The sequence below is a fragment of the Zeus faber genome (assembly GCF_960531495.2).
Source record: "Zeus faber genome assembly, chromosome: 20".
Classification (NCBI taxonomy): domain Eukaryota; kingdom Metazoa; phylum Chordata; class Actinopteri; order Zeiformes; family Zeidae; genus Zeus; species Zeus faber.
In genome coordinates, this window is record NC_137207.1 from 19,748,535 (window position 1) to 19,775,897 (window position 27,363).

Genomic DNA, 27,363 nt, shown 5'->3' on the forward strand with positions numbered 1-27,363 from the left:
GTACGAATTACGACGTAATGGCAGAAGAAAATCCTGACACGTGTCAACATCCTGCAACATAACCCAAAGTGGCTCCCCAAAAAAAGGCCGTGACTTGGGACACTTTGGGCAACGTAAAACTCTGTAAACGTGCGCGGTGAACGGACACAACCGTCCGCCTCCTTCACCGTGAAAGGGGTTTCACTTTTGGCGTCCATTGTGGGAGGCAAACGGGGCAACGCAGACCCCGTTCCTCCGGCCGCCCACACTTGCGGGCGGCGGCGGGCACAAACGTCTGCGGCCAACACCACACATTCACCGGCTGTCTCATGAGCTGGAGAAGTCCCAGGAGCCGGGACGCGAACGCCCCCTCGCCAGTCGCGGTTCACTGGCAAATAGATCCGAAACGCAGTCGTTCCGCCCGTGGAGCGTGCGTGCGAGCGAACACGGACGGAGCACGCAACCCGGAGCGTCCGCGGCGGTGGCGAGCGTCGACAAATGAGGCGAGGAACTTCTTATTGGGGACCGGGGGGTACGTGGCGTGGCGGTCAATGTTGGTGACACAAAACAAAGAATAAAAATAAAAATAATAATAATAAAAATAAACGGCAAACGAAGAAAAAAAAAAAATATATATATATATATATATAACGCACGACGAGAATACACAACGTTTCGCCGTTCCGGTTCAAGGTGCCGCACAAGTCCAGCTTCCCAGACTACCAGGTGTCACCCACAATGCGATTCGGAATTAGATGCGAGCCCCTTCAAGAGATGCCCGCGGAGGGAAACAAAACAACAACAATCAAAAACAAAATCAACAGCGCAATTCCACCTCGACGCGTGTAAGGCGCACGTTATACCGATCATTCCCAATTATCGCAATAAGCATGAGATGCATTCGGGGTTTGATCTTTATGTGGGAAGTTCGGATTTGAATGAAACATTGTCCTTGTTGGGGCTTTTTGGGTTTTTTTTCCCCTCTCTTTCGGATAGGTCGTCCCGTGGTGGTTATACAGCGAAGCATCACATTCCTAGAGGCACTACCAGCTACCACCACTTTTCTTTCCTGCTTTGGAAGATTTACCCAACAATGCCTCACCTTTCAACTAAGGCTGGGAAAGCTGCTCACATGAGCTGCCGGGGACACGGGCATTTGTCGGCGACCTCCCCGTCAACAACACACCATCAGTTCCATTTAACACGGACAAGGGACATTTAAATGAGAGACGCGGTTATTTGGGGGGAGGGGGGGGGGCGTAATGATGCAGTTATTTGACATTTTGCGCAATGCATCGACGGACATACGGCGCCAGATTAAGTCAGATATGAAGACAGAGCCGTGTCGAGCCACTCGTGGTTTGTCGGGGTCTCGACGGAGCTTTCTGTCGCCGTAGGAAGCCGCGTCCCTCGCGGGTTAAACCGGAAGTTGTCGGCCAGAAGTTGTCGGCCACCCTCCCTCCTCCAGGACCGGGGACCCGGACCCGGCCGGTTTAAAACTCGCCCTCGCCCGTGAAACGAGCCGTACCCAGCCCCTGGAGGAGCCGTCTGCACCCAGGGACAGATTGTGCCCAATGCCCTCATGGGGGGCTGCCGTTCCAGACCTGGGGCCTCTGCATTCCACCTGCGCTGACTTGACAATCATGCTGACGGCCAACGAGGAGACTGGCACCGGGGTTGCGCAGCCGGTGCTTATGCCCTTCTGCAGACTTTTGTGGGCGCCAGCCCTTGCCGCCCCGGTTGCCGTCTTTCCGCGCTGTCGGTTGTTCTCCATCTCCGTTTCACCATCCTGTTCATGGACGTCAGCCAGTCTTTCCTGGAGGTCACTGGCTGAGCCAGATGTGACAGTTCTGGAATACACATTCTGGTGCTACTTGGACTTGTCTTCAGTGGTGAACCTGTGGTCATAGGGTGTTTCAGTAGTATATGTCAAATAATTTCACGAGTGTGTACTAGTGTACTCGTCATTTCATGCCCACACTCACCCTTTCCAAAATTGGGTGAAATCACTCAACACCCAAACACCCAAAGTTCCATTACTGTTTTCCAGAGACAACAACAGTGGGCATTGTGCGTTTAGGAAACGCAAGAAAATGGAGCAGGTACTGTATGGCCTCTTCCGGAACAAACATGACCCCTTGACTTGAGTTTCCCGGGCCATCTAGGCCTCACCAACAAAAGACCAACACGGGATGAAAGAGGACGCCTTGTTGGGGGCAAACCAAATGTGAATCATGTGCCACAATACACATTGAAGTGATTCAGATTGCATATTGATAAGGTGTCAGGGACATATATCAGTCTGTTCTTCTCCAACAATAATGTCCCTTTTTATCAGCGTCCTCCTTCAATTGGGAACAGTTGCCAAAATCAATGATGAGAGCCTATTAAATTCCTGTTTCCCAGATAATCTAGTCCAGACCACCTGTTTGGAGCTCACTGGGGGCATCTTCACCGGTAATGTGAGGACAGTAAGTAATGTCCTGTGCAGACTGGAAAGGCAGATTCCGTTTGTGTTCTCCATCGTTTGCTTGTGTAATGCTCGAATTTTGGCTGACCACGTGCATGTGGGTTTTTTCTTCTTCTCACAGATAAAGGGAGAGATTAGAGAGCGGGGGCAGAACGTGAGGCGTTGCGAAACATTAAATTATGAAATGAACTTTGTTCCTGAATTCAGTTGAAATTCAAATCGATATTGTTTTTATACTATTTAATTTGACCAAACCGGTATGTTTGTTCCTAAATGGCGTGTACAGGATTTAACCGCAAAAAGAAGAAAATCACTCAAATGAAAATTCATCATTGGAATCAACAAATTGGTTTCATCCATTTCAGTATCCGCAGCAGGATGCAATGTAAGTGTGAATCAGTTATAACTTCCGTGTTTTTGGTGAATCACACCGCTGTTGCCAAAATGTCAGTGATTTTTGCCGGGAAAGAGGCGGACCCCGCCGCCAACAATTAGAACAGCTGCACGCATAACGCAAATACATTTAGTCATTTACCAGACATTTACATTTAGTCATTTACCAGACGCTTTTATCCAAAGCGACTTACAATTAATCAAACACCGACGGACGCAGCCATCAGGAGCAATTAGGGGTTAAGTGTCTTGCTCAAGGACACTACAGCACGCTAGCAGGAGGAGCCTGGGATCGAATACATTGAACGGCTGTTTCTTATAGAGTGCCTTATTAATAAAGCATCAAATATGACATTTCACTGCTTATATGTATGTGACAAATAATCTCTTGAACTTGAACTTGAAATATGGGAATTTTTAAAAACAAAATAATCTTACGGATTACCACTTTAAGGGAGCAAGCTATTTTATTTTAACCCCGGATCAAGCACCTGCTACCACAGGGGGCATCCACGTGTGGAAGTTTACTTCCCGCTCCAGCTGCGGGGCCAAATGTGTCGAGAAAACCATGTTCCGTGAAAAGGCAAATCAACTGCATTTCGTATGTGAATGGCAATTATTCTGCAATAAAAGCTGAAATACTACCGGTCAGTCAACGACATGGAACCGCATTGGTCATAAACGCAGACGTACACACACTGCGGCGTCATATCAGATCAGAACTGTTGCCTTCCGCGTGAAGTCACGAGCCTCGCCCCGTCGCGGCCGATTAAACAACTCTGTCACTTTAATCGATTAGACGTCGATTAAAATAAAGATCACGATCGTGACGTCGGGGAACGCATGCTTCTCACCCTCTTCGCCCTGGAACAACCTTTGTCGCCCCCCCCCCCCCCAGCGGGAGAGCGTTTCTTAACCAGATGTTATTCCCCGTTGGAGCCAATGTGTCAGTGACACGAACGGGGATTACATGCGGTGGTTGTCCAACAAATATTTAATTATCAGCCAGGTTTATGGAAATCACTCCTAAAAACCAGCCACTGCTTAAAATAAGTTTAAAATGATATTGATCGATCAACTGTGCCTTTAGAGAACTGCGAAGCCCAGAAAGCGCGTTTTGCATTTATTCTGGAGTCGCCCACATGTCGAGATTTCTTGGCAGGATTCGCGTCGTTTTTACTGATTTACTGATACAAGATTCTACCGCCGTGATAAACGGTTGAGAGCGAGGAGAGCTAGGAAATTGATTAACGTGTCTAATGTAATGTGTAACATCGTAGTGTATTGTGAAATGATACGCTTCTCATAATAATATATCTAATTATAATGTCATTTTAATCGAATTATAACAACAACGACAACAAACAAATAAATAAACAATCAAGCAAACACACAAATAAACAAACAAACAAACAAATACGTAAATAGATTAAAAACAAATGAATAAATAAATAAACAAATAAATAAAGTATTAAATAAATAAATAAACAAACAAATTAAGAAACAAAAAACTCAGACAAATGAATAAATAAATAAACAAACACATAAATAAAAACAAATAAACAAACAAATTAAGAAACAAAAATAGATTAAAAAAAACAAACATATACATAAATAAATAAACAAATAAATAAGTAAGGAAACAAACAAATAAACATACAAAGAAATACATATATAAATGAATTTAAAAATAAGTAAATATATAAATAAATAAATACATATATAAATAAATACACAAACAAATAGATAAACGAACAAATCAATTAATTAAGTAACGAACGAACAAATAAATACATAAATAGGGAAATATATAAACAAATAAATACATACATAAATAAATAAACAAACAAACAAATAGATAAATAATTAAAAAAAAAAACTACCAGTCGTGACATTTCAATCGTCGACCACGAACCTTGAACGTGGTGATGACGTCATGAGGGGGGCATCTGGCGGGGTCCGCGAGCGGCCGGGGCGTGTATATAAGGCGCGCGAGTCCTCCACCGGGACACTCCCTCCGCCGAGCACCGCCCGCCCCGCCTGCGCCGCCCGCCCCGCCTGCGCCGCCCGCCCCGCCACCATGAACGGCCACCGCCACGGCACCTTCAGCCCGCAGCTCTGCAAGCACGAGAGCTCCGTGAAGGAGGAGGAGGACGCGTCCCGGTTACCGGCGCTGCAGGCCGCCTACACCAGCATCCTGCGGGAGCTGGGCGAGGACGCCGACCGCCAGGGGCTGCTGCGCACCCCGCTGCGCGCCGCCAAGGCCATGCAGTTCCTGACCAAGGGCTACCACGAGAACGTGTACGGTAAGATGGTGCGGCGGGGGGGAAAGGTAGGGCCCGCGGGCCGGAGAGCGGTCCGCAGACGCGGGGGGGGGGGGGGGTCCAACTGAAAGACTCACATTCAGTTATTTTTCCATTTGTGTTTCATTAGTAGAGCCCAGGGGTGTCAATCGTATGGCCCGAGGGCCGGACCCGGCCGGGAGAAGGGTCCAATCTGGGCGATGTAGGGAGGAATAAAAAAAAAAAAAGATAGTGCAATTAAAATATGAATATATGGTTATTATCTTGAATAATAAATACAGCTGAATCAGTTCATCATCCCAATCATCCCAAGAGTCATTCTGGTCAAATCTTGTTCCTAAAATGAAACACAGTTGGTGACATGAAACCTTGAGTTGTCGGAATGCTGTCTTTTCGTGTCCCTGACCGACTTTGTTAACCCGTCGAATCCCCGGTGGACCTCTCTCCCCCGCCCTGACACCACGTAGACATCCTGAACGACGCCATATTCGAAGAGGACCACGACGAGATGGTGATTGTGAAGGACATCGACATGTTTTCGCTGTGCGAGCATCACCTGGTGCCCTTCTTCGGCAAGGCAGGTCGACCCCCGTGCATCCCAAAATATCCGGCCGGACGGGGCGACCACGCACTTATCTTGTGTGTCGTGGGATTACTTGCCCAAATTGTAACCTCCTCACACGGCTTCCGTGCGGTGCTCTGTTAATCGTATGTTAAAATGTTTGCCATGCGGTGAATTTGTTCTGTCTGCTGGACGTTAACCCCGCAGGTCCATATTGGCTATATTCCCAACAAAAAAGTGGTGGGACTCAGCAAGCTGGCAAGGTATAGTGTACACACACACACACACACACACACACACACACACACACACACACACACACACACACACACACACACACACACACACACACACACAGTTGAGAGCGTCCATCAGGGGTGTGTGTTTGTGGCGTCAGTGCCGGGCGGCTGCGTTCTTCTGTTGTTCCAGCGCTTTGACCTGGAGGCTTAGAGCCTTAAGCCCCGTGGCCGACTCTCGCTGCTTTCACCACGCTCCCCCACAGACGGTTCCCCAAACCGAGTCTCTCACGGGACCCATGAGAAAAAAAAAAAAATCCCCTGTGGGAATCCATCTGCTTATTATCACAGTCCCTGTCTCTGTCTGTCTGTCTGTCTGTCTGTCTGTCTGTCTCCTTCCGCCCCCCGCCCCCCCCCCCCGTCTCCCTCTGCCGTTTCGGCGTCTCGTGGTGTTTTAGTGCACGAATGACATTAACACTCAGTCCCCGGCCTCTGTGTTGCTCTCCGCAGGATCGTGGAAATCTTTAGCCGGAGGCTTCAAGGTAAGGTGCCAATCCAATTACGGGGCCGGCGCTGCGTCGCCGCGCCCGTGGAGCCCGATCAAATCAACCCCCCGGGGGGGGGGGGGGGGGGGCGCCTTGAGAATCGCGTTTTCTGACGCCGTGCTCCTCCTTGTTCGCCCCTTCAGTGCAGGAGCGCCTCACCAAGCAGGTCGCCATGGCGGTGTCAGAAGCCCTGCAGCCCAAGGGAGTAGCGGTTATCATTGAGGCCGCGTGAGTGCACACACACACACACACATGCACACCGACATGCTGGAGTGCGTTATAATCGTTAAAGCCCTTATCAGTTCTTTTCATGAGAGTGCAATAAACCATTTGCTCTGGTCCCTGAGTGCATTAGCTCGTTATAACGCGGTTCCGTGGAATACTCGATTCTGATTGCTCGACGGCGGCAATCAGCCAGTCAGTTAATTCTGAATAACGTCCACTGTCATGGGCAGCCACTAGCTTGTGGCGGCATCTTGTGACCCTGCAGAGAAACTACAGTGGAAGCCCTGACATGATTGGGGATATGTCCAACCGCACGATACAGTAAATATCTTCTACGTTCCTGCAGTGGGAGCTTTGTCGTGGGCTGTTGGCAGAAGCTCTTAAATTTGGCATAATTACTTCTAAAAATCATTTCAAATCAGTATTCCGTTTCAACGTGTTCATGCCGTGCAATACGTGCGTACGTAAGCCGCGTGGGGTCCGACGGTATTTTATTCGATCCCATCTCGAAAACACAGTCTTGTTTTCGGGGTCCGCAGGCACATGTGCATGGCGATGCGCGGCGTCCAGAAGATTAACAGCCGCACCGTCACCAGCACCATGTTGGGGATGTGCCGGGAAGACCCCAAAACCAGGGAAGAGTTCCTGTCCCTCACCAGGTCCTAACGGCGGGCGGCGCGCCCACTTCGGCTTCCTCGCCGTTCCCAAAAAGGTTCCGACGCCCGACTCGAGATTCGTGGCGACCCCGGGGACGTGGATCCAACGCCACATGTGCCGTACGCACATATTTATATCTTTAGAGCCGCCTGCGTGGCTTCGGCCGAAACGACTGTGAACGCAAAGACAACGGCAGAGTCCAACCCTTGGTGCCTTCGACAAGCCACTGCTGGATAGTTTAGTCCCATACGGCCTTATTATTATTATTATTATTATTATTATTATATTTAGTTCAAATCTCCTGTGCAATGTTCCGAGATTGCAATACCTTAGATTTACACTCAACGTATGTTTTCCTATTGGGAATTTGGGTTCATCCAACCTCCTTTCTAAAGTGTTTGCTTCATATTAGTAGTAGCTTATTTTGTACTATATCTCGTTTTTTCTGTTTTTTTTTAAAGCATTGACTACGAGTAAGCACAGACTGATATACTTGATAAATCCTTTTTCCTCATTTTCACAAATACGTTTGTAAATATTTGTACTGTAACAAATGACATTTGTAAAAATAATTGTTTTTTGTCGTACCAGAGTAATTAAACGCTAGAATACAGAGCATTTTCAGTATAGCAGCATCGTTTTTGTGCTTCATAATCAGCAAATGCAGCGTGTTTGTTTGTGGGTTCTCTATATTAATAAAATTACATCAAATACTGAAACGTCTCGTGAGGCCTCCTTTTTGCAAAACAATGTATTCTTGGTGGGGTCGGGTGGGGTCCTACCATGAGACATTATGCAGGTTTGACGTGTGCAACTGGTCTGACAGCAAATTTACATTTGTTTCCATAACAACTTTGAATGAAGATGGCCTTATTTGCAGGCTATCAACCAGTTATGTCACTCACAAGAATTATATGTATTTTTTCATCCCGGTAGTTTCTTTAACTGGTATTAGAAAGTACTGGAAATATTTGTTCAGTTGGTGCTCAACTGGTAGCACCCTTTCCAGCATCTAATGGTGGAAATGGAAATTATTTCAGCGATATTTAAGATAGCTTCCATTGTTTCCTCGTCACTGTCCTGGATCAGGCGACGCCCCCATTAAAACATATTTGAGGAACCAGACACTCAAAGACAAAACTAAATGCAGTACCACTGCAAAGGGCCACACCCTTTGCATTAAAAACCCTTGACATATATAAGAGCCACAAGGACTCAGACGTGGCTTTCCAACCAACCCCAACCCTAAATTAGAACCCTACATTCACGCTGTCTCACCAACACAACCCATAATGTTTTCCAATCGACCAACCTAACCACCGTGGATACGTTTTCAAAATGTCAACGCAATTATTTCCAGCTTCAGTCGTTTTTTTTTGTTTTTTTACACATGGACCATTAATATTAGTATAGCTTATTATAGCCTGTGTATTGAAACCCAGATGTATCCAGGCGCGCGCGCACACACACACACACACACACACACACACACACACACACACACACACACACACACACACACACACACACACACACACACACACACACACACACACACACACACACACACACACACACACACGCGCCGCTGAGGCCCGGAGGCAGAACGGGGGCTTTTAAACGTCCAGGAAGCTGGTTGCTAAGTGCCCGGCACAGAGCAGGAGCCATATCGTGCGACTCGGACGTAAGGAGGGTCGCAGTGATGCTGTTGCTGCTGCTGCTGCTGCTGCCACTGCTGCCGCTGCTGCTGCTGCTTCGCTTGATCAGATAAGACTTCAAAACCAATCAGACTGGAAAATACAGGACAGATACAGATCCAACGTCACAGGATAAAAATACACTCCCCCACACCCATTTCCGGGACAGATAAATAAATAAATAAAAAAAGCCGGTCAACGTTCAACGGCCTGTCAATGTTTTTTTTTTTTATTGTTTTTATTGAGGCAAAAATAAAACACCGGTATGTACATTACGATGATGTCTCGACTAATAGAGACATAAAATCTAAACTGGCAACCAGTTGCCACCTCCAGCTGGAGAACTGATATGCTCCGTAACACAAGGAGATGCAGAGCCTGTTCAGTGGCTGCAACCACGAGAGGCTCCTCAACAACACAAAAAACACGCACACGCTAAAATGGAGAGTAGTTTTACAGGGTTTTTAGCGTATCACTCTCACTCTTTCAGACGGGCAAAGGGAAGGCGCACATCACAAAAAGCTGACAAGATGTTGAAGATATCCCTGTCCCGTGAATCCATCCATTCCCTCCCGTATCCATCCGTCCTTCAGCTCTTAAGACTCCGGCGCGGACGGGGGCCCCCGTCACACCGACGTCTGTTTGTAGTTCTTGGTGTCCAAAACTTTCTTTCCGCACATGGCACAGATCCCTGAAGATATGTTTGGAACAGGGAGCAGAGAGAAAGAGGAATGATCAGACCAGGTTATTTCTCCATTTTGTCTGAATAAATTGCTCCACAGCAATAATATACAGGATACAGTATACAAATATACAAACAGATAAATAGTATTTTGCTCTTTTTATGGTATGAGAATACATTTTCTGCTCAGTAAGTATGATAGAAATTGAACAATTAACCAACTCTGATGACAATAATGGAGAAATAGCCACTAGGACACAGCCAATATCGCTATAATAATATATCCCAAGTGTCTCCATTCTTGTCATGGTCGCTCATTTAAAATCTTGATCATTTTTTTGTCCACCGACACCGAAGCTCTTGTGTTTGTGTTTTTGGTAAAGCGTGGGGGTGGGTAGGTATTTGGGGGGTGGAAACGTGCGGGTGCATCTACCTTTCTTGTAGGCACAGCCCTGGCAGTAGTGGGAGCCCGACTGATGCACTTTGCTCTTGCAGATCCTGCAGATGGCGAAGCCGGTCTTACTGTACGGATCGAACCTGGGGGGAAAGGCATGGGTCGATGGGGCGCCAATCTCATGCACACGCAGCTCCATTTTTAATAAAGACACCATATTATTGGTGGAGATTCGGCTAGCAGAGTCAGTGACTTCTTTCAAATCACCTCCCAAAACCCATTTTTATCGATCTCCGTTTGTGTGATGTCGCCCCCTTTCTTTAGCTATTTTGTGTTTTACTTACTTATTAATTTTTATTTTTTCCTTTTGTTTCTATTTCTCATTATCATGTAGTATCTATTTATTTGGGGGTTTTTGTCTCTCTATCCGCTTTTACAATTTAATGAATGAATTTAATTACTGTTTATTAATGTTGCTTTGCCTCTTAATTTCATGATCTGAGCACTCTGCTTTTATTTAATCTGTCAAAGCACTTCGTAAAATGTGTTTTTAAAGGAGATATATAAATAAAGCTATTATGATTATTATGATGATGATGATGATTATTATTATTATGAATAATAATACAATTGTATGCATATGTAAATCACACACCGCCCATACAGTATGACCCTGATATACAAAATATAATCTAAATTTCAGGCAATTGTTTATCAGTACACAAGCATGTTAACATTGTATAAGTCTAACATTTTTATGTCATTATAGTTTGATACAACATTTCAGATGATGTGACAATTAAGATAAGAACTGCATTGCAAGCTTTCCATTATCAAAATGGACATAGACATGGATTTGAATGCAAGTTGTCCCATATAAATGTATTAGCGCTTGGGTTGAAAACAACCTTTGATAACACCAAAGTACATACTGTAGCTGTTATTAGAAGAACAAAAAATGAATGTGTGTGCTGGGATGGGGTTACTTTGCGTCCCCTCACCTGGCCTTCTTGGACGTCAGCATCTTGTTCTCGTTGAGTTTGCGTCCCCCGCTCTCTGGATGAGAACAAAAAATGTCACACAAACAAGTCACAAAAAATAAATGCAGTGTTGTAGCTCTTCCAAAATTAGGGGGTTAAGGTGAAGCGATCCAAAATAGACATGCCAAATAGATATGAAAGGAGAAAACCGCTGTATGTGGTCATATGTGAATGATATTGTCGAAGATTATGCATGAATGTGCATCTATGATGTATTTTGTACGGCGGCATAATGTGTTTCATCCAAATATATTTTTTACGTTGGCTATGTGACAATAACGATATGACATGGCCATAATAACTACCAACGATGTGGTTATCTTAAAAAAGAAAAGCATAGTTTGACATAATCATCGTGTTATTAAGAGAAGACATTTGTTTATATAGAAACACCGTAGGGATGCAGCCAGAGATGAAGAAGGGAGCTGGTTTGTTAAATAACAGAAGCATCTCTGGGCGACATGGTTACGAATCTAAAACAATGAAATCGTTTTATATTAGATATATTATTATAATATTTGAGTATTGCCTGTCTGTCACATTATGCCATCTATAGAGAAAAAAAAGATGTAAAATACAGCATTTATAAATGTAGCGTATAAGGCTTGAGTTTCAATTTTACTCAAAATAGATGACGTCACATGCGACTGTCGCGTCACGACGCTGTGGCTCCAATATTGTTGCGTACGCCGCATTTTATTTGACACGGCAGGCAATACGACATCGCAGTCAACAAAACCGTTGTAATCCCTCCATACCTGTGGTGTTCCGGGCTCCATCCTTCCAAGTGTCCGGGGTGATGACCGTGCCCAGCTTCTTCTCACCTGCGGAGGGAGAGACGTGAGGGAGGGGGAACCGCAACACCACCGCTACCTACAGTATCATAAGCTATTTCATCCGAGCGGGGATGACCGGTGGTTCGGCAAAAACGACATGTTCTACACAATCGGTGACTGGGAACGCTTACACTTTTCGCAAACCATGTTTTATCTTCCTCCGTTGATGTATCGCGCGTTGGTCTTGGACCGTGGATCAAAACAAAACGACAGCGCTCACCCCTGGTTAGAATATTGTAAACTTCCGGTGTTTTCCACTTCCGGTTTATGCTGAACGCTCGTTGGCGGGGCCACAGCCAATCAGGTTGCGGTGAAGCCTCCCTGACCTTGCGTATTAATGCTGCGTTCCATTGCAACTCGGAAATCGGTTATTCCGAAGGAGTAGTCAGCAAGTCCCAGCTAAATATGATCATTTGCATCCGTTCGAGAAAACATGGAACCCCGCAGTGAGTGTGTGTTTGTTTTTTACAACTTGTCAATTCTATGATCTATTGAACGTTTGTTCAAACAATATAAAACTACAGGGTTTAGATCCCATTTAGACGTTTAAAAGGGACCTAAAACATTTTCCGAGTCTATTCCGTATGGGAATGCAGCATTACTGACCTTGCTTCAATCTCAATCACCAGGTTTCCGGTTTAACCCTGCATAACCACCAAAATAAAAGCTCATACGGCATGTTTTTTTTCGCCGCACATTTTATACGCAATTCGGATTGACAGTTCACGCTTTTTGTTTGTGTTTTTTTTTGCGTATGTAAGTGAATACTCATACACATAGACATGCATGTATGCAGACCAGGGTCTACGGGGCAGGAGAGGTGCGAGTGATTCGGGTTCGGCTTGCTTGGAGGACTCACACCCCCGAACCCTGCAATTTTAACTGCAATTGCCAACAGCACGCATTGAGCACTGGGGTTAACCAGGGTGGCGGGTCGCCGGTGGGTTGTGTGGAGGGGTTGGCCGGGGGGGCGGCCGGGATGGGCCCCCTGCCGGCTGGGCTGGAGTCCTGGCGGCTTGCGCCTGGTGGCTTAAGGTCTGCTGCGACCTGGCGGGGCGGCGGAGAGCGCCGGGGTGCTTGCTGTTGTGGGTGTGGGTACGGGGGGGGGGGGGCGGCTGTGGGCTACAGCTGCGTCTTGTACCTGCACCCGGGGGTGGGATGTACGTGTGCGCCCCAGGGTGCGGAGTCTCCTCTAGTTCCCTGGGACTGCGTTATGCTCCTCGGGGCAGGGCGTGGGGGTTGCTTCACGGGCTTCCGGCTTCTCTGGGGGCCCGGGGGTCTTCTGTGGCTGTGGGGCAGGGTGCTCTGGGCTTGCCTGCAGCCATGGGGTGTCTCTGCAGCTGCGGAGCTCAGGAGGGAGCTTCGGGGCCCTCTCCCCTGCTTGGAGGCGCCACGACATAATACCGACCTTATACACCAGAACCAATTGTCCAAAAGTCCTGTACACTCACTGGTGGACACCTCACACACACACACACACACACACCCACACACACACACACGCACACACACACACACACACACACACACATACATACAGGCGGTCGCACCACACACACACCACCAACACTTGCTTTGAACGCACCCAGCATCCTCCTGGTTGCATTCCTTTCCTCCCTCATTTACTGTCGTAACTATGACAGGAAGAGGCCACATGACCAGTTGCTGTTCCAGTTTTCCTGGACCTGATTAACTCTGTTCTTCAATACATCTTATCTTCTGATGTTTCTGTTTTCCGTGCACATGTTGAACCGTGTCTGGTTCTATGTTTAATTGTCTCACCCGTGGTGAATCTCCCCCTCTTGGAGTGGTGATCAGTTGTTTATAGACACAAACATGGTAAAATAGTTCTCCAAAGAGGGGGGTTGGTGGCGGCTGTGTATGACATAAAACTGTGCTCTGGTCGTCCTCCAGGTCGTCCACAGGACAGAGTTCTTGCAGCAGTTCTTGAAGATTAAAGAATGAATAAAGAGTGGCATTGCAGGTTGAGAAGTTGAACTCTACTTGCAGACTAACTCTGCTATGCAATAGGATACAAATGCTCTGTGTTGTATGCCCAGCATTCTGACAGCACAGGTTAAAAAAATAAATAAATAAAATAAAAGACATGCATGTATTCAATACATTCTTCCTAAAATATGTAAGGTAATTTTAAATAGCTGTAAGGCAGGGGCGTTGGGTCCTATAAGTTATTAAATAAATAAATAAATAATAATAATAACTATTAATTATTATTATTATTATTATTATTATTATTATCAACTAATAATGGTTGCAACTGCACTTTATCAGGTGTTTCAGGCTTTTATTGACTCTTTTCTGCAAATCGGCTCTTTTGCACATTTTAGTATTTTTACAGCTTATAGAGCTTATTGTGCTTAATCACCGGGTGTCATGACATTTCACTGCATATCTATATGTATATGTTTGTGAAAAATAATCTTTTGAACTTGAACTTGGCTACATCTGAGGCCAGAGACTAGAAACAGGAAGTGTGTCATTTCATTTTTCACAAGAGTTTTAGAAATGCTTTGGATGTGCTGTGGCAACTGCAAAAAGTGGCCCAAAATAAAATAGCCCATTACTGTTATTCAAAAAACATGTAATGCAAGTTTTCTGCACAGAGGACAAAAGCTGCAGAGCCATGAGCCAACGGACAAGTGACCCACACGGCCACGGCCCTACCAACCACACACCGACCCCAAATCGCTCACACACAAACCCTCCTCTTTGTGCCTGTCACTTGCACAAGCAATTCAAAACCAACCCACCCAAGAACGCTCATGCCCCACCTACCCCCCCAAAACCCGTGTATACTAAGTTTCTATGTGATATTAAAATGGTGAGACGTGTGAAGCATAAGAAGCCCAAGGTAGGAATGAGTCATATTTTCATTTCTAGGCCATGCAAGTTTATTTATATAGCACATTTCAACAAGGCAATTCAATGTGCAAGTGCAAAAGAAACACATTATAAAAGGGCAAATAATGCATCAAGTTAAAAAAAAGAAAAACCCAGAATACATCGAATGTGTAAACATTACAGTGCAGATTAAACCAACAACTACATTAAAAAAATAAAAATAAACGAATTAAAAAGAAAATAATAATTTAATGTATCGTCTTATGTCTGGTCCTCCACAAGCGCCACAAGGCATCTGATTTGTTGTTCACTAGGTATGTTGATGGATGCTACAGCGCCCTGGACCCATTTATTTCGACGTACGGGAGCGTTCTCAGCCACCCTAAGCAGCTGGGACCAAATTCAGTTGAAATTCTTACTTCATATCGAAGAGTCAACAGCGTTTCAAATGTGTAAAGAGCCAAACGCTACAAACGACTTGCATTGCGAGCAACTGCCCCCCCCACCCGCGTGTCGCCCGAAACGCTCGGGCCTCTTATTTTGAAGTGTCACCGGAAACGGACGCCTCCGCCCTCCATGTTTACGGAAGCGGGAGGCTGGACGCGACGGTTCGCTGCTGCGCTCGTCGCCAGTGAACGGCGCTCGGAGGCAACGCAAGCGCAAAGACAACCAGACGTTTAAACCGGTGAAGGCGTCGCCCCAGCGCCCGCCATGTGGGACCGGGAGATCAAGGCCATGGCGTCCGCTCACGCCATCGTCGCCTCCGGCGTCTTCTCGGCCACCGTGCTGCCGTCGATGCTGGTCCGGGGCTTCTCGGTCTACGGGACCCACCTGCTGTGGCTCTACTCGGTGGCCGGCGCCGTGGCCGTGGTCAACGTCGCCGTCTTCTGGCTGCTGGGGATCAGCCAGCCCACCAAGAGGCACACGCTCAGCCACAAGGTGGGGCAACGGGCAGCGTTGCGACTCTCCATAGGAATGAACGAGACTTCCGGTGGATTGTTTTTAGAGCTTATAGAGCTTATTGTGCGTAATCACCGGGTGTCATGACATCTCACTGCATGCATGTATGACCGTATGTATATGTATGTGACAAATAACCTCTTGAACTTGAACTTGAACTTGTTTGTCGTATTTGTCGTCGCTTTGAATTGAGTTCTGGGGTTTCCATTCGGGTTCCCTTCTCCACAAACATCTATTCAAACGTGTTATTTTCTCTTTTTGTTTGTAGCTGTCAAGGTTGGTCCGCTCCTGTCTGTACCTCCTCCTGTCCTGCCTGTTCTACCACACCGTGGTGGTTCTGTACGGGGCGCCGCTGATCGAGTGAGTAGCGCCGACCGTTTCCTGTGATGGAGAGTGGTAGGAAGGAGGGGGTTGCCGATGAGCGAAAGTTCCAAAAACCATGGCGCCCCGGATCAGAGCTTCCCTTTCTGCCGCAGGTCTGCACTGGAGACCTTTTCCCTGGCCGTGCTGCTGACCTCCCTCACCACGCTGAGGTGCCTCTGCGTCCTGGGCCCCAACGTCCAAGCCTGGATCCGGGTGTTCAGTAGACACGGGTTCGCCTCTTCGTCCATCATACCCTATCTTTTTTATTTTGCTAAAATTTTTTTATCCCATATCAATACATAATGTGTGTTATTAACAGGATTTGAAAAAAATGCACTCCATCTCCGTTTCCAGGGCCATGACGGTGTGGGACACCTCTCTGCAGATCACGGTGGCGTGCACGGTGGTGGGAGCCTGGTTGGGTGCCTTCCCGATACCGCTGGACTGGGACAGGCCTTGGCAGGTCGGTGCATGCGCAAATCGTATTCCCTTATCCACACTCCACGGCGTCACGCTTATCGCTCTGCGGGGATAGAGGCTCGGGCTCTTAACGGTACCACTTCCTGCAGGTGTGGCCTGTTTCCTGCAGCCTGGGGTCCCTGATTGGCTTCCTGACCGGGCTCGTCGCAGCGCCAATGTGGATCCACTACCACCGCAAACAGCTCACCTACAAGTGCAAGTGATAGACCCAAGTGTGTGTGTGGGTGTCTGTGGGTGGGTGTGGGTATTTATTCTGGGTATATAGTCTGTTTCTTTTGCCTTTTCAAGCAAAAAAAACCCCAAAACACAAGGATTTTTTTTCTACAAAATGATTCAAACTTTGAGCAACGTCATCTTTTATTCATGAAGGCTTACACAATGTTGCTGAAGATTTTTGACACAAATAAAGACGTTCCCTCTGTAACACTGTGTTGTTATTGGGGTTCAAAGAGTAAACTGAGATGTGTGATCATCAGCTAAATATGGGTAAAGAGGTTGGTCGTTTTAAGTTGCTTAAAGTTGTATAAATTAAAATCTTCTTTTATGTAAAATATGACCAACCATGCTCTGTTATAAGCAGGTGCTATGACATGCCATCCAACTGGTGTCTGTCTTCCACACTATTTATTGATAATCCATCTGTGTGTTCGCTCCTCCCAGAATATTTCAGGTTTAATTTCATTTTATTTTATTTCAGATACTTTTTATTTTTTATTTTTTTATTGAATTCTGAAACTTTCTAGCCTGTAGGTGGTGCTCTTGCCATAGTGTGTGTGCGTGCGTGCGTGCGTGCGACCGACCTGTGAGAAGTGTGAGACCGTGAGCATGCTCACATTTTAATGAGGCGGATACAGGATACATCAAGCCGAACTCGCATTTGCAAATAAAAGAAAGTAATCAGTAATGGGAAAGTTTGGCCGTTACAGGCGCTGACGGAGACTTAAGAACAGTACAAAGTGTTGTTCCTTTACACACACACACACACACACACACACACACACACACACAGTCCTTCACCTGAAGCTCACTACTGATTAATGTTGTTCCTTTTTAACCATCATTGATCTTGCTCAGACTTTTTTAAAACACACACACACACACACACACACACACACACACAGAAACTCCCGCTTTCATTCCCATTCTCCCTTTTAGCCTCAGGCGTCCATATTGATTCACTTTCATTTCTTGTAGACCGTTAGTTCTCTGCCTCCGTGCCTCCTTCGCCTCTTGTTCTCACCCTCTCTCTCAGCCATTACCCCTAAAAAAATCTAACTCTCTCTTATCGGGGGCCGAGTATGAGAGCGAGGTGTCGTCGTCGAGGGACACTTGTAACGCAATCCATCTCAAATAATTACATTTGGTGGGGAGGAGGCACAAAGTGATAAAAGAGGGAATTGTGGTCCTCCGCTCCTGACACCATTTTCTCGGGAAAAAAAAAAGCCCCCCTGCATGGCAACCGGTGCAGCGCCTCGCCGCGGGGCGGGGCGGCCCGGTTTGCGCCCCGGCTCGGAACTCTCTGGAAAGTTCACCCGGGGGTATTGGTGAATCACAGAAAGATTAAATGTACTGGATCCGAAACTCCACCGAGACGCCCTCTCACCCTCAAGGGACCTCGAAAACACCTTTTCGAGTGTGCCACTTAGCGAGCCTCTCCTGGTTCAATCTCCTCTCTCTCTCTCTCTCTCTCTCCCCCTCGCTCTCTCTCTCTCCTTGAGGCTGATGGGTGGCACTCGCAGTCAACCTGGCCCCGTACCGTTCCCTCCGTTCTGGGAAGTCTCTGCTTTTTTCGGTGTCATTTCCTAAAGAGCAGGAGGAAGTGTGAAGGTGGCGATGGGGGAGGTGTTGCGCGATGGAGTCGGAGGGTGTGATATTACCGACATCACCCCCAGTGTAACCCATCCCCCATCCTTCCTGCTATACCCGCTCAGTGCAGCTCATTTCATTTTTTGGTTCAGGAGCGGGAGGCCGTCGCCCCCGCCCAAGCCCCACTCTCTCTCTCTCTCTCTCTCTCTCTCTCTCTCTCTCTCTCTCTCTCTCTCTCTCTCTCTCTCCCCCATGCACTCGTACAAAAAAAACCACAACGGCCACACAAATGGCCCTCCGCATTCAATCTGGGAGAACTTCATTTATTCATTATTGCTGCGCCGCGCTGGGCTACAGCAGCGGGGCGTTGTGATGAGGGCTGATTTGTCACCGCCCTCTATTGTGTTGTATTGTGTTTATTTTCTTCTTCTTCTTCTTCTTCTTCTTCGTCCCACTGCAAAGCCGGTTTCCAGCCAAGATGATCTGTGTTTGCAGCGGCTGCGGAGTCTCCTCCCGGGAAAGAGAGCGAGAGAGGGGAGAGATTGTAAACTGATTGAATCCATCACGTCGCAGACATCGGCTGCTCCCGCCGTCGTTCCACCGCTGCCACTGAGGGCAGCGAGTAAACACCAGCTGTAATAGAGGGATTAAATTTTCATGACAATTTGTCTTCGGGCCAGTCACGCACACGCACACGCACACACACACACACACACACCCCTCTCTCTCTCTCTCTCTCTCTCCTCATCCTCCCTATACTGGTGCTTGTTTTTGTTCCCTTCTCCGCCCTAACGCCTCCCTCGTTTTCCTCCCAGTACAGTACAGCAGGAGTGACGTGTGCTTTGTTAACAGTTGGGGGTGGGGGTGGGGTGTTACTTTGGGGGATGAGCGGACATAGAGAGGCGGGGGTTGCGGGGGGTGATGGCACAGAGCTCTTGCGTCTCTGCGAATCGGTTCGAGTGCAAGAAACACGAGGACCCATTTTGAAAGCGAACTATTGAGTACACAGTCGTAACGCTGTTCCACTCTCAAACCGAGGATAGTAGATACTGAGAGCAGAGCCTGATTCATCAATAATAGATTGATAGGCAGATAGACAGATAGATAGATAGATAGATAGATAGATAGTAGATAGATAGATAGACAGACAGACAGAGAGACAGACAGACAGAAAAAAAGAAAAGGCAATCCACAATAAACCTCAATAAAAAAAGGACCTAAAGAATAAGCGATGTACATCAACATTATTATGGACACAACAACAGTAATCTAGAAGTTGACACATTTGCAATGTACAATAAACATGAGAGGCAATGAAATAACAGGAAACCAAAAAATATATCAATTGAACAGTAGAAAAGCGGTCATGTGCACAAGAGCTAACGATTAATTCTTAAAATCAACCTATAAATTAAGAAATTAACTGTCAAATAAACCTAAAGTCTAAAGATTGAACAAAAAATAAATTGGCAATGTTGCAGTAGCCTAGATGTTTCCGAATTTGTCAATATACAATTAACCTAAAAATGTATAATAGCGATAGAATAAAAAATAAACAATAGCAGTAAACTGGGAAAAATTAAGCCTGAAATAAGCAGCAAAGGAATGTAAGAATCCAATAACACATGATAATGAGGATGACGAGTGTGTATTCCCCAATGGAATGAATTACATCGACTGAAATGCAAGTGGGATTATAGCTCCACACACACACACACACACACACACACACACACACACACACACACACACATATTGCTTAGCTGGTATCAAAGATGAGGTCAGGGTAAATACACCTGGTAAGTGAGGAACCAGGCTCTTGGTACATGTCAATTCAGTGATGGGTCTTCACAAGTATAGTAAAACACACACACACACACACACACACACACACACACACCCACACACACTCTCACTCTCTCTCTCTCTCTAAAGAGACCATGGTCCGAGGCCTAAACTTACCGCTCCAGTTGGCTCGCATGCATCCATGTCAGAAAGCATCCAACGTCTCAGTCGTACATAATCCACCTGAGTGCTTGGGTGAAATCCAAACACACGGGCGTGCACTTTGGGTGCAGCACAGCGAGTACTTGGTGAGCACTCAGTGTGTTTTGTGCGCGTACCAATATTTGATGATTGGTAAGTAGTGCGGCTCTCAGGGAGGAGAAGCGCCGCACGCCGATCTGTTCATTGGCCCGAGCAAGAGGCCTCTGGTGACTCCTTGAGTGTTTAGCCAGCTGCATCGGCCGGCCAGAGAGCCTCGCGATGAAATCAGCGGAAAAGACACTCGCTCACACTCACACACACACACACGCACACACACACACTCACACACACACACACAGTGGTTGGCCAAGTGCACAATACAATGAGGATGGGTCTGTAATTCAATATAGACATCAGTTGCCTTTCAGGGACATATTGAAATGAATGAAGACGTTGTTATACACTCACTGGCCACTTTATCAGGTACACCTTGCTCGTACCGGGTTGGACTCCCTTTAGCCTTCAGAACTTCCTTAATTCTTCGTGGCATAGATTCAACAAGGTGTTGCAAACATTCCTCAGAGATTTTGGTCCACATTGACATGATAGCATCACGCAGTTGCTGCAGATTTGTCGGCTGCACATACATGATGCCGATCTCCCGTTCCACCACATCCCAGAGGTGCTCCATTGGATTGAGATGTGGCGACTGTGGAGGCCATTGGAGCGCAGTGAAATCATTGTCATGTTCAAGAAACCAGTTTGAGATGATTTGAGCTTTGTGACACGGTGCACTATCCTGCTGGAAGTAGCCATCAGAAGATGGGTACACTGTGCTCATAAAGGGATGGACATGGTCAGCAACTGTGGTATGCTGTGGCGTTTAAACAACGCTCAATTGGTACTCAGGGGCCCCAAGTGTGCCAAGAAAATATCCCCCATACGATTACACCACCACCACCACCAGCCTGAACCCTTGATACAAGGCAGGATGGATCCATGATTTCATGTTGTTTACGTCAAATTCTGACCCAAGCATCTGAATTCCGAGCTGAAATCGAGACTCATCAGACCAGGCAACGTTTTTCCAATCTTCTGTTGTCCATTTTTGGTGACTGTGAAAATTGTAGCCTCAGTTTCCTGTTCTCAGCTGACAGGAGCGGCACCGGGTGTGGTCTTCTGCTGCTGTATCCATCTGCTTTAAGGTTTGACGTGTTGTGCGTTCAGAGGTGGTATTCTGCAAACCTTGGTTGTTAACGGGGGGTTATTTGAGTTACTGTTGCCTTTCTATCGTCTCGAACCAGTCTGCCCATTCGCCTCTGACCTCTGACATCAACAAGGCATTTTCGCCCACACAAGGGCCGCTCACTGGATATTTTCTCTTTTTCGGACCATTCTCTGTAAACCCTAGAGATGGCTGTGCATGAAAATCCCAGGAGGTCAGCAGACCAGCCCGTCTGGCACCAACAACCAAGCCACGTTCAAAGGCACTTAAATTCTTCCCCATTCTGATGCTCGGTTTGAACTTCAGCAAGTCATCCTCACCATGTCTACATGCCTAGATGCAATGAGTTGCTGCCATGTGATTGGCTGATTAGCTATTTGTGTACACAAGCGATTGAACAGGTGTACCTAATAAAGTGGCCGGCGTCATCTTATTTCTATTGAAAAGAGAAAAGGCAAAGACAGGGGAGGGTGGACTAACAGTATCATTGTGCTGGCTTAGCGGCCTGATGTGTGACTCCCAGCATGTCGGCCTCGATTGATGATACTAACACGCGCGCACACACACACACACACAATACAGTACCAAGTATGAGATCACACCAGGGCCCACATACACCCAAGAAAAGAGAGTTTGAGCCAAGTGAGCAGTAGCTATGATCCAGACGAGGCTGTCTCCATCATGCTATGACACACACACACACGCGGCAGAAGGCCGTCTGGAGCCTCTCGAGCACTTTGGTTGTCAGTTTCTTTATGTAAAATGTTCACATCTTGCCTCTATTCTGATGTTATAAAGGCCTAGAGACTAAAGGGAATCATCCCTTGTTGACATATATTTTGTATATATTCTGCGCTTCACCATTTTCTGTTTTTTTTATTAAGTGTTTCTCTGGGATCGGTTTCCTAGGTTCAGCTTGAGTGTCCGTGGGATATTTATTGTTTTATGGATACAGCAGCTGCACCAGCACGAAAAAGAATCCAGCCGGTTGGATCCCTTCTCTTTTAAAATTTATTTTCCTTCAAATGTATTTCACTTTGTTATCTCTGTACAAAGGACAGACAGACAGAAATACAGTCAACATATTGTGCAAGTCGCTGCCACCAGTGGGATTTGATTCCTCGGAGCAGGTTCAGTCTTCAAGCGAGGGAATGGCCGTGGATGCAGAGCCTGGTTGACGTCTTGGGTGGCAGCACCGTGCAGATGGAGGTTGGTCTGAAAGGACGGTACAAGCTTGACCCATGCTGGAGCTGGAATAGGGATTCCCAGGCCGCTCTGTGTGGTGGTGGTGGTGGTGGTCGGGATGGTTGTTGGTGGCACACCGGTAGTTCCTTATTTTCTGGGCTGGGCTGCGATGTAGAGCGCCATGAGGCAGTACAGAGCGCCCCCTACTGTGAGCGCCATGGTGGTGCGGTACAGTAGCCTGTCGGGGACGCCGCGCTTCAGGTGTACGGGCATTCCATCCGCCGTCTGAGAGAAGTAAAGTTCGGGAGAGAGGGAGGGAGACACGGAATGGTGGAGAAACAATAGAAAACTCTTAGTATTCTTTTAAAGCACATAATCAAATATAATTTTCACAAGCAGAAAACACAATTTCTGTTTTTCCACACACAAAAATTCCATATTTTGATATTTGGCTTGTACTTTTCAAGAAACAGCCATTCCATGTATTTGTGTTATGCGTGCAAAAAAGACCAGATATAAAAGACACCAAAATGAAACACACCTCTCATGAAATAATAATAATATTTCCAAGAGACATATCTTACTTAGAAAAACTCTGAAATCTATATTTTCACTTTTACTTAATTTGTGAAATTGTATTCTTGCAGCTTTCTTGTGATAAACAATAAAATACACTAACAAAGTTTGGTTCATTAAGCTTGATGAATTGTCTACTTTTGGAGGTATTTTAATTGTCAAAAAAATACAAATAATAAAAATAGTAAAAACAACAACAATAATAATAATGTATATATACATATATATATATACACATACATACATACATACATACATACATACATACATACATACATACATACATACATACATACATACATACATACATACATACATACATACATACATACATACATACACACACACACACACACACACACACTTAATATATCTCCATTTGGTTGTAAATCATAAAACAAACTTGCAGAGGGAAGAGTAGAAGTAAGATTATCGCCAAGACTGGGAGCAGTGCTGTGCACATCGTGAGCTGTGTCCTCTGCATTACCTGAAAAACCCTCTGGAGATCTGGCACCTTGTTGGAGCCCATGTACTCTAGCGTGGGCCCCACCTCCGACACCACCTTGGTGGGTGAGGCAAAGACCATGGCGGGGGCCTCCACGGGGACGCCCTGCCTCAGCCCCTGTGCACGCAAAACACAAAGAGCTCTGTTCACCGACACAGTACACCCCTGTCTCATTTCAGAAAATGTCCACAAAATGATCAAAACAATCACAAAATAAAGTTGTGTTCATGACCTGATGTAAAGACATTGTTCAATTTTAAGTAGAAGCGGAGAATCACATCTGAATCCAAGGAATGTTTTATTTAACTTAATCATAAAAATGATTGACCTGTGAGGCTGTGAATTTAGTAATAATTATTAATATTTCAACCCCCGGAATCTAACCCACTACCGAGGTCTATTTTTGTCAAAGGCCCCATGGGCGTGTCATTAATCAATGACAAAGTCAAATAACATTTACATTATTTAGAGACAGCTCGTTAGGAGGCTCCTGGTCTCCCTCAGTCACGTTCCCTTCACACACACACACACACACACACACACACACACACACACACACACACACTTACACACACTTACACACTTACACACTTACACACTTACACTCCCTGTATGTGTTTAGGTGGTTTCCTGACAACAATTGATCACGTTTTCACCTGGACTTTCCCAAATTTTATTACAAAGATTCAAAGACCCCAAGAGTATCGTTGGGAAACTAGGAGCGCGTTCCCGGCGCAGGCAGTCGTTTGATTTGAGATGGTCAAGCCCTATCGATCAGTCTCATATCATTCTGAATGTCAGATTGTTCTGTTATGATCTGAAGTCTTTGCTCCGACAGCGTGCGCTTGAATCCCAGGATGCGTGATCACATCATTGTCCTTTCTACATCATATAGTGCGTGCACCGCTGGGATGCAAACAAAAGCCTTTAAAATGCGTGGGAGACTGGTCATTGTTATCTGAGCAGCTCTCAATGAATAACCAACAGCTTCTATTATGAGGGGAACACTGTTGTTAAGGTCACGACTGACAAGCGATCTGAGGAGCCAGTCTCATACGATCGGGTTCATAATTGACTCGGGGGGCCTGAAGGTCAGGGGAGCCGATGAGAAGAGAGAAAAAAAAAAAAAAAAAAAAAAAAAAAAAAAACAACCTCCGACCAAAAAATAATTAGGGACGCTTTGTTACGTGGTCATATGAAATAACATGAAAAAAAATAAAGATAATAATAATAATAATAAATGAAACCTTTAAATAATAACAATAATAATAATAATAATAATAATAAAAATGATAAATTTATGAAACCAATAATAATAATAGTAATAATAATAATAATAATAATAGTAATAATAATAATAATGTTATTATTGTTATAATATTATAATGTTATTATAATATTATGTTATTATTATTATATAATATTATTAATATAATGTTATTCTCCCTTGTAAGTCGCTTTGGATCAAAGCGTCTGCTACATGACTAAATGTAAATGTAAATAATAATAATAATAGTAATAATAATAAATTAATGAAACCAATAATAATAATAGTAATAATAATAATAATAATAGTAATAATAATAATAATAATAATAATAATAATAAATTAATGAAACCAATAATAATAATAGTAATAATAATAATAATAATAGTAATAGTAATAATAATAAATTAATGAAACCAATAATAACAATAGTAATAAGAATAATAATAATAATAGTAATAAAAATAAAAATAATAATAATAATAGTAATAGTAATAGTAATAATAATAAATTAATGAAACCAATAATAATACTAATAATAATAATAATAGTAGTAATAATAATAATACTAATAATAAATTAATGAAACCAATAATAATAATAGTAATAATAATAATAATAATGAATAAAAACAATAACAATAATAATAATAATGATAATAATGATAATAATAATAATAGCAATAATAATAATAATAATAGTAGTAGTAATAATAATAATAGTAGTAGTAATAATAATAATAGTAAATTAATGAAATCAATAACAATAATAATAATAATAATGATGATGATAATAATAATAATAATAATAATAATAATAATAATAATAATCATCATAATAATAAATTAATGAAACCAATAATAATAATAGTAATAGTAATAATAATGAATAAAACCAATAACAATAACAATAACAACCACAATAGTTTGAAGGTCACCCAGGGGGAGAAAACAGCACAATCCCGCAAATGTGTGTAATTCCTCCGCGTCACCTGGGGGCTGTGGGCCGCGGCCGGTCCGGTCCCGGTGAGCCTCTGGGTGAAGCCGCTGAGCTTGTAGTACATTTTCCCGGTGAAGGACGCGCGCCTATGCACAACGAAAGCACCCGGTAAAAGGGTCCTCCCGCTGCGGCCGTCGGCGGAGTATGACGTCATCCGGAGGTCCTTCTTTTTTTTCCTTTTTTTTTTTACCGCCTGCTTTAAATTCAACTCTACGGCAGCCGGACTCCAGACAAACTTTGCTCCCGTCCGCGTCTCGGCTGTGGAGCAGCGGCGTACTTGGCGATTAAAGGCAGAATTTGAATCATTTCTCTTGAACTCTCGTCCTAGGAAATGACTCCCTGATACAGACAGATATCAGGTACGGTGTATTGATATTTGAAGGTAAACAAAGACTCGCTTTTATAAAGAATAGTGGCCGTTGATGGAATGAATGGGTGAGAAGTCAGCTCGTCCGGTGAAGGCTCGGAATTCAGTGTTGTCGAAGATTTTAAAGGCTTTTCGTTTGTTTTTGTTTTTTTTTTTTACTAACGCTGCATCTATTTCTTATAATATTTTCACAAATTACATTTCAAACACTATATATATGTTTGTGTTCAGGTTGAGGGAATGTTAAAACAGAACACAAATCGAATCTCAAACCGTACTGTAAATGCCTGTGTGTATGATCAAAGACCAAATAAGGAGTGGACAGTTGTTTTACACAGTGTGTTTTATTGTAAAATCACATTGACAAAACAAAAAGCAAGAACTCGTTTGACGTAAAACGGTTCATTGCGTTACAACCAGGTCAGGCCATACGGGTAATTGGCAATCAGCTATATGCTACATATTTTTGTTGCTGAGAAATGTTTCTGCCGATAGAGAAACATTGATTTGAATGTTTTTTTTGTATATATTTCTGTGCTATAGGCCTTCCTAAAAAGTATAGTCACATGACAATACAACAGCCATGATATTAACATTTGCAATATCTATAACGTGCACTAAAGTTATCCTCCTTACAAAAACGCAAAAGCTGGAACAGTTTTAGGGCAAATAGAAGACAAAAGCTATTTTTTATGACAGAAGGGCTTCAGCTGTGTGTGTGTGTGTGTGTGTGTGTGTGTGTGTGTGTGTGTGTGTGTGTGTG

General features: G+C 44.8%; 4 protein-coding genes across 4 annotated transcripts; 2 read left to right on the forward strand and 2 right to left on the reverse strand.

Annotated features, from left to right (window-relative positions):
* Positions 1-4,778: 4,778 nt before the first annotated feature.
* On the forward strand, positions 4,779-7,432 carry gch2 (GTP cyclohydrolase 2; the record flags this gene model as incomplete). Its single annotated transcript, XM_080021272.1, has 6 exons — positions 4,779-5,148; positions 5,613-5,722; positions 5,915-5,970; positions 6,454-6,485; positions 6,632-6,716; positions 7,253-7,432. 6 exons carry the CDS (start codon positions 4,779-4,781, stop codon positions 7,377-7,379), a joined length of 780 nt encoding a protein of 259 aa, XP_079877398.1. The 3' UTR covers positions 7,380-7,432.
* Positions 7,433-9,264: 1,832 nt separating this feature from the next.
* On the reverse strand, positions 9,265-12,275 carry cript (cysteine-rich PDZ-binding protein). Its single transcript, XM_080020988.1, has 5 exons — positions 12,151-12,275; positions 11,942-12,007; positions 11,145-11,199; positions 10,183-10,286; positions 9,265-9,758 (listed from the first exon to the last, which is right to left on the reverse strand). Exons 1-5 carry the CDS (start codon positions 12,164-12,166, stop codon positions 9,694-9,696), a joined length of 306 nt encoding a protein of 101 aa, XP_079877114.1. The 5' UTR covers positions 12,167-12,275; the 3' UTR covers positions 9,265-9,693.
* Positions 12,276-15,465: 3,190 nt separating this feature from the next.
* pigf (phosphatidylinositol glycan anchor biosynthesis, class F) lies at positions 15,466-17,108 on the forward strand. Its single transcript, XM_080020989.1, has 5 exons — positions 15,466-15,820; positions 16,110-16,201; positions 16,318-16,434; positions 16,559-16,667; positions 16,774-17,108. The coding sequence occupies exons 1-5, from the start codon at positions 15,593-15,595 to the stop codon at positions 16,885-16,887; spliced, it is 660 nt and encodes a 219-aa protein (XP_079877115.1). The 5' UTR covers positions 15,466-15,592; the 3' UTR covers positions 16,888-17,108.
* A 5,586-nt stretch (positions 17,109-22,694) lies between these two features.
* Positions 22,695-26,361, reverse strand: cox7a2l (cytochrome c oxidase subunit 7A2 like). Its single transcript, XM_080021660.1, has 3 exons — positions 26,226-26,361; positions 23,950-24,084; positions 22,695-23,171 (listed from the first exon to the last, which is right to left on the reverse strand). Exons 1-3 carry the CDS (start codon positions 26,295-26,297, stop codon positions 23,034-23,036), a joined length of 345 nt encoding a protein of 114 aa, XP_079877786.1. The 5' UTR covers positions 26,298-26,361; the 3' UTR covers positions 22,695-23,033.
* Positions 26,362-27,363: the final 1,002 nt, after the last annotated feature.

Bases quoted from the DNA above. Each gene is read 5' to 3' on its own strand.
- cript (XM_080020988.1), bottom strand. The intron at 10,287-11,144 runs GTGAGGGGACGC...CTTTCCCCCCAG, and splicing joins CTGACGTCCAAGAAGGCCAG to GTTCGATCCGTACAGTAAGA. The intron at 9,759-10,182 runs GTAGATGCACCC...ACATATCTTCAG, and splicing joins GGGCTGTGCCTACAAGAAAG to GGATCTGTGCCATGTGCGGA.
- pigf (XM_080020989.1), top strand. From the start codon at position 15,593: ATGTGGGACCGGGAGATCAAGGCCATGGCGTCCGCTCACGCCATCGTC. The intron at 15,821-16,109 runs GTGGGGCAACGG...TTTTGTTTGTAG, and splicing joins GGCACACGCTCAGCCACAAG to CTGTCAAGGTTGGTCCGCTC. The intron at 16,202-16,317 runs GTGAGTAGCGCC...TTTCTGCCGCAG, and splicing joins TACGGGGCGCCGCTGATCGA to GTCTGCACTGGAGACCTTTT.
- cox7a2l (XM_080021660.1), bottom strand. From the start codon at position 26,297: ATGTACTACAAGCTCAGCGGCTTCACCCAGAGGCTCACCGGGACCGGA. The intron at 24,085-26,225 runs GTGACGCGGAGG...TTGCGTGCACAG, and splicing joins CCGCGGCCCACAGCCCCCAG to GGGCTGAGGCAGGGCGTCCC. The intron at 23,172-23,949 runs GTAATGCAGAGG...TACTTCTCTCAG, and splicing joins ATCTCCAGAGGGTTTTTCAG to ACGGCGGATGGAATGCCCGT.